This window comes from Cyrtonyx montezumae, unplaced genomic scaffold (genome assembly GCF_038088225.1).
Source record: "Cyrtonyx montezumae isolate F1298 unplaced genomic scaffold, pur_monq_1.0 scaffold_7, whole genome shotgun sequence".
Lineage (NCBI taxonomy): Eukaryota > Metazoa > Chordata > Aves > Galliformes > Odontophoridae > Cyrtonyx > Cyrtonyx montezumae.
In genome coordinates this window covers 1863754-1869991 of record NW_027072078.1, presented here as the reverse complement: position 1 = coordinate 1869991, position 6238 = coordinate 1863754, and the positions used below count along the sequence as shown (strand labels likewise).

The window sequence follows — 6238 nt, the reverse complement described above, 5'->3', positions numbered from 1 at the left end:
CTGAGGGGGATTTTCCTTCAGGTTGAAACCAGAGGAACAGAAAGAGCAGGGAAGGCGTCTTTGGAAAACTCAGTAGAAGCACACGAGAGCAGCTGCTGTGGCCGACAGGATGGGCTCTTGGCAGCCATGGGGGCAGGAGGTGCTGGCACCAGACTTGATCTCTTCTCCTAGGAGCTGACATCAGCTCCCTGGAAGAAACAGACGTGGGGCTCTGGGTTTGCAGGTCCTGGTGATGCGTGGGCATCTGATGGTGCTGGCAGCCTCAGGAGGGAACGTCCTCCCACAGCTTCACTGCTCCTACGTCCTCGTCCCAAGTCCCCATAGGCAGTCCCCCCAACTCATAGGACCCCCCAGCAGAAATAATTAGCACCTTAATTTCTCCTCAGGGGCTTTCAGGAGTTTCCTATGCAACACAATGTAGCACAGATATAGGGTCTGCTGGCACCTGAGCCCATGATGCATTTGCTTTCTCTTCACAGCAGCAGGGCACTGTTAAGAGCACGTTTTCCTCACAGCAAGCCAAAAAAAAATAATAATAAATCTCCAATGCAATAAGGAACAGCTCCTGCAAGAGAGATGCAGCCTGTGCCAGCATGGCTGTTCAGAGCAGGGAAAGGGCAGCCCCAAAGGGCAGTTTTCCTCTCTGGTGCCTCCAAGATGGGGACGTCCCTAAAGAATTTCAGCATTTGTTATTTTTTATCTTCCCTCCCCCTTCCCCTTGGTTGTTTCTAACTACCTCAGGTACTCTATACCCAGCTTAACATTTCAGCTGCAGCCCCAAGCTTGCCATGCTCAGCTCCCTGAGTGCCGTAAGCCAGCACATTTCGGGGCCTGTGGGGTGACCACTGTGTTGCTTTGTCCCTCCCTCGGTTGGAAATCCCAGCTCTCCTCACGTGCTGGGACTGGGCTACGTCCTTTGGATGCCTTCTGCTCTCTGTACGTCGAGCCCATCTGGAACTGCATCTGGGCTTTGCGTTATTACCACAGGTTGTGCAGTAACTGGTTATTGTACTTACATTTAGTGTTCCTTTTTAAAATAATAATAATAATAATAATAATTTTTTTTTGAGAAAAATATTCCTATTAAAGCTGTTACTATTCCAGTGCTACCAAGTGGATTTCATCTACTGGCGGATGGGGTTAAGGTGGTGGGCAGTCAGCAAAGGGAGTTGTTACCTTCCAGCAGCGGGAGAGGTGGGTAAGCTGCAGAAAAACAGGCTTTGCTTTCCCCAGAGTGAGAGAACACTATTAAAAGATACTGGGAGAGAATTTCCAGATGAGTAATGCTAGAAGCCTGCACCCAGGAGGCTTCTATCAGTCCAGACCGTGCGGCCTTGGGCTTACAGCTCACAACTGATGGTCTCAGTATGAACTGAATGCAGATTTTGAGCCATGAAAGTGAGTTATTCAGACTCCGGCTGTGGCTTCAGCTTGCCAAGGGTGAAAAAAAAGACACGTTGGTTTGATTTAATCCTGTGATGCAGCACAGGGTGGCACGGACGGCTTGCTGGGCCAGGGCTGCTAGGGATCCTGGTTATGAATGACCATTCTTAAGCAGCCTGGACCTATCTAATTTGAGCAGTTCTCCATTTGCTGCTTCTCTGACGGCTGACTCCCTCTAATAAATGATTGGTCTTTTTTTTTTTCCTGTGTCCGATGAAGGGAGTGACCTCCTTCAGCACAATCCCCTTGGCAATGTATTTGCACCGTTTTAAGCCATCAAAATGGGAGGATATCTTGCATCAGCTCAGCTCGCCACTGAATGGCTGAAAGAGATTTGTCAGAAGGGGGAGGGAGGGAGGGAGGTCACCCCTGGGTTATCAATGTCTGGACAGAAATCTGCAGTATCAGTGATTCTTGCTTTGTCCTCCCCGTCTCTCAGCATCTGGATGCCCAGAGCAGTCTGCAATGAAAACGAGAGACCGTGATGAAAGACCAGGAGGTCTCTGGGCATCTGTTTTTATCCCTAGAAATCCCTGCTGAAAATCAATTGTTCTGCTTCCTTCTTAGCTCCCAGCTGAATGCTGGCTGTGGATTACTGGCCATCAGGACACCCAGACCTTGCAATATGAGGAGGTGGTCAAGACTGCTTAGAGAGATGTGTTAAAGCACAGCTCCTTGGTATTTGCCTTGCTGGGGGGTTTCTTTTGGCACCAGAAAGCCATAATTCCCTGTGCTACACCCTGGGTTTGCCCTCTTCTGACAGACAGATCCCAACTCAACAAGTGGAGCCTGGGTTGAGCCAGATCGAGGCAGGAGGTCCAGCAAAACAAATTCGGTGAAGGCCTCACTGCTGGGCACAACCTGGACTTCTGTCCTTGGTGCTTAGCTTTGGCAGCTTCCAAGCCAGCTTGGGAATCTTTAGGGTTTGGGTCCTCTGGATCTTTGGGTTTTGGGGACATGGTTAGTGAGCACGGTGGTGGTGGGTTGATGATTGGACTGCGTGATCTTAGAGGTCTCTTCCAACCTTAGTGAATCTATGACTCTTATAACCTCTTTGCCTTCATAACCCAAGTTGGCTTCATCAGGCCTGAGCCCTCATAGAACGTGAGCTTGGGTGGCTTCATTGCTCCTGGAGACACAGCTCCCAACACACATCTGTGGCATCACCACGCACACCTTGTGGCACTTCCTTGGGCTGAAATCAGGAACTTCCAGCAATAAATGGAACTTGTGGTCTCTTTTATTGTGTTTTCCCTAAGGCCACGTGCAAGGGGACCAGACCCAAAGAGAACTAATCTCTGTGGACAGACCATCACATGGGTTTGAATTCCCCTTCCTTCTCCCTGCCATGGCTGATGAAGTCATCTTAGACCAACCGTTTGCAGCCAAGGCTCACAAGGCAGTGCCATCGTATCATCAGCAGCCTCCAGGGGATAATTAACCTTGGGTTTCTTCCTCGCTTTGACTACCCCCTGCTGAACGTTAATTAAGCCTGCAGCCACCGCTTCGCGAGGTCTCGCCTGGCTGAAGTGAGTCCTGGGGACACGGTTGGGTCCCCACTGGGGGGGCTCCCGGGTGACAGACACAGCGTGCTTTGATCTGCCCCAGAAAGCAGACTGTGACCCCAAACAGCCTGGACTGGGGGCATTTAGGGGAAGGATCTGCCAGCCCCGATTGTTTGGGTGATGCCCTCTGCTGGAACACCGCGGTGCTGCACTGCCCCGAGGGAAAGACGCCTTGAGCGACGGCATGATAGCACTGAGAATCACAAAATCGTAGGGGTTGGAAGGAGCTTTTGTTGGCCAGAAGAGTCGTAGAATTGCAGGGCTTGGAAGGGATCTCTATAGGGCGTCGAGTCCAACCCCCACGAAGCTGGGTTGGTCATAGACCGTCCATCTTCGGCACCGCTGCGCACTTTTCTGCTCATGGGACATAGTGCTCCTCTGATTGATGAGAGAGGGCAGCCACCCCACCATCCTTTGGACCCACGATGGTGGGCTGCCCCTAAGATGGCAGGCTATCCCCAGCACAACTCTGGTGGCCTTCACTGAGTGCACCACACACTGAATCGTTCCTCCCTCCAGCTCTCTCCACACGCGACGAGTGTCCCCATCTCCCTCAAGTAGGAAAACACAAGAGGCATTACAGTAATGGGAATTTATTTATAGGACTGGGGGGCTGGGTCTTTACCTTAACGTCATTTACAGAGAATAAATCAGATAGTTGTTTGTTGTTTTTGTTGCTGTTGTTGTTTTTAAACTGCTTCCAAAGATCACATCACCCAAGTGGCAGAACTCTGCCCGATGGGGAACTTGGTGAAACACCAGTGGCTTTACAAGCACTTCCATGCTGAAGTCTGGATTGAGCTCAGGGTATTGAAAACAGACACAAAGCCTACAGATGTGCAGCTAGCTCAGCTTAGGTGACATGCAACGTTGGATTATAACATTTGCCTCTTCTATAAAAACAGCTGTACAAAGATTTCAAAGTGCTTGATGAATCTGACATCTTACGTGATAGAGCAAACAGTCCTCACAGAGCCCTCAGAGCAAAGTTGTACGAAATCTCATATTTCTCCATTGCACAGAGAGGTTAAAAAAAAAATAAAAATGTGACCTCGAGTCCTCTGTACATCAAGAAGTGGCAGCCAGGCACCTTGGACTTCACACTGCTATCTTCCCAAGTGACTGAAGCACTACTACACAAAGTATTTTCACAACTAATTCTTAATTAAAGATGAAAATATCAATGAAACAACACTTAGTGTTAGTCTAAAATAATTATATTATTTCTTGATTGAAAGCTAGTAATTATTTTAATGAAATTTAAGGTGGCCTCTGATCCTTGAGGTCTGGAGCAGAGGCCTTGCTTCCCATCAGTAGTTTCATCTGCTAGTGGGTCTTTGATTTCCCTGACTTGCTTTTTCTTCCCTTCTTAAAGCAGCACCTGCGGCAGCAGAACATGCAGCACTTCAGAGAAATGAAGAGGAAGAGGAGCACCACGGCCAGGAGGAAGGCGATGACATCCAGGGAGTGATACTGGATCCAGTTGAGGTCGTGGGCAGCAGGGCGCAGGTGCGGGGCCCCTTTGTGTCTCATGACAAACTCCACCCAGTGCACGGCCAGGTCCAGAGGGTGGATGGGCCTGTCAAGGTGGAGGTCTGAGAGACGCTGGATGTTCTCTTTGTACCTGCCAAGACAAGGCGTTGGCTGTGTTCAGTGACTTGTGCTGCTGAGACTCATCCCCCAGAGAAAGAAGGATCACAGGATCATTAAGGCTGGAGAATATCAGCAGCCCATCCCCACCGTGCCCACTGACCCCTCAGTGCCACATCTCCACGGTCCTTTAACACCCCCGGGGATGGCAACCCCACCACCTCTATGGTGACCTGTGCCAGTGCACCACCACTCCTCCTGAGAAGCAGTATTTCCTAATATCCAACCTGAACCTCCCCTGGTGCAACTCAAGGCCATTCCCTCTCACCCTATCACTGTTACCTGGGAGCAGAGTCCGGCCCCCACTTTGCCACGGCCTCCTTTCAGGGAGCTGTAGAGGGCCATAAGTTCTCCCTTGAGCCTCCCCTTCTCCACACTGAACAACCCCAGCTCCTTCAGCTGCTCCCTCTAAGACTTGTGCTCCAGACCATCACAGCTTCACTGCCCTTCTCTGCACATGATGCAGTGCCTCCCTTTCTTTGGAAGGATGCAGTGGCCCAGCAGGGGCTCCTCCATACTTTTCCGGCTGCCTCCACCATGAGAGAAGTGAAACAGCAAAGTTATGAGCCCTGAAAAGTGCTGTTTTCGATGCTAAACAAAGGAGAAAAGGTATCAGAAAATGAAGCAGAAAAGCTTAGTTTGAGCTGTCAGCAAAATCTCTTGTCATCTTTTGTCGTCTTGATATCTTCTGTCAGCTTTGTTTCTTCCATTACACTGGTACCCCATCTATTCTGACACCTGCATCCTCTCAGATCAGGCAGTTCTCATCACCTAATGATTGCAATCTCAGATAGCGAGAAGTGCTGGTACAGGGGTGGGACAAGGTTAATCCAGGGCAAGAAATAGCCCCTCAGCAATGGAGCTGATATAAAAAGGGATATAAGAACAGATTAGTTTTGAGTTAAACTGGAAGCAAGCATGCTGGTATTACACAGAAGTAGAAAGAAACAGGATGCATATCTATTACTGACTTTTTATCATTAATAACTGCTTTCAAGGCATCGGATATGTCTTTTGAAGTCATTTCTAGTATATTCAGTGTCAATCCTGCTCCTCGAGACTCTACTCTTTTTGCATTGTCCATCTGGTCTCCAAATAAAGGCATTATCACCATTGGCACTGCATTGCATATGCCCTCATAAACACCATGCGAGCCTCCATGGGTAATAAAGGCACGAGTCTTGGGGTGAGCTGTGGAAGAAAGAGAGATTCATTATGTCATGGTAACACATGCCTAGGAAAAATCTACCCAAAAAATGCCATTGATAGGTGTGCATCAAGAACTTTGGACTGCCACATGTGTTGTTACTTATGGGCAAACTTAATGCAGCAGAGAACAGGATGTTATGAAAACATATTTGGACATATCTGGATTGCAGAGCTCCATCTTGGTTTGGACAATCTCTGAAAAGCCCTGTGTGATCCTCCACAGCTCCTCAGATGTTAGGATAAAGTCACAACCCAGAGAAGCCAAGTTTAGAAAGCAAAGTCGTTGCTTTCTTTTTCATCACGTCTTCTGTTTGCTTGTTTTGCAAGTCTTTCACAGCAAAGCCATATTGTTTAACTAATGGTTATATGGT

The 6238-nt window shown here is 48.8% G+C and overlaps 1 protein-coding gene across 14 annotated transcripts in view; it reads right to left on the bottom strand.

Annotated features, from left to right (window-relative positions):
- Window positions 1–3694: 3694 nt before the first annotated feature.
- LOC136057820 (UDP-glucuronosyltransferase 1A1-like) overlaps window positions 3695–6238 on the bottom strand; it is a 56434-nt gene continuing 53890 nt past the window's right edge. For all 14 annotated transcript variants that reach the window (XM_065750767.1, XM_065750770.1, XM_065750765.1 and 11 more), the window contains 2 exons: window positions 5630–5849; window positions 3695–4632 (listed from right to left, as the gene is read on the bottom strand). In XM_065750767.1, coding sequence (XP_065606839.1) covers window positions 4335–4632; window positions 5630–5849 — 518 coding nt within the window. In that variant the 3' untranslated portion in view covers window positions 3695–4334. The remainder of the gene's footprint in view (window positions 4633–5629; window positions 5850–6238) is intronic.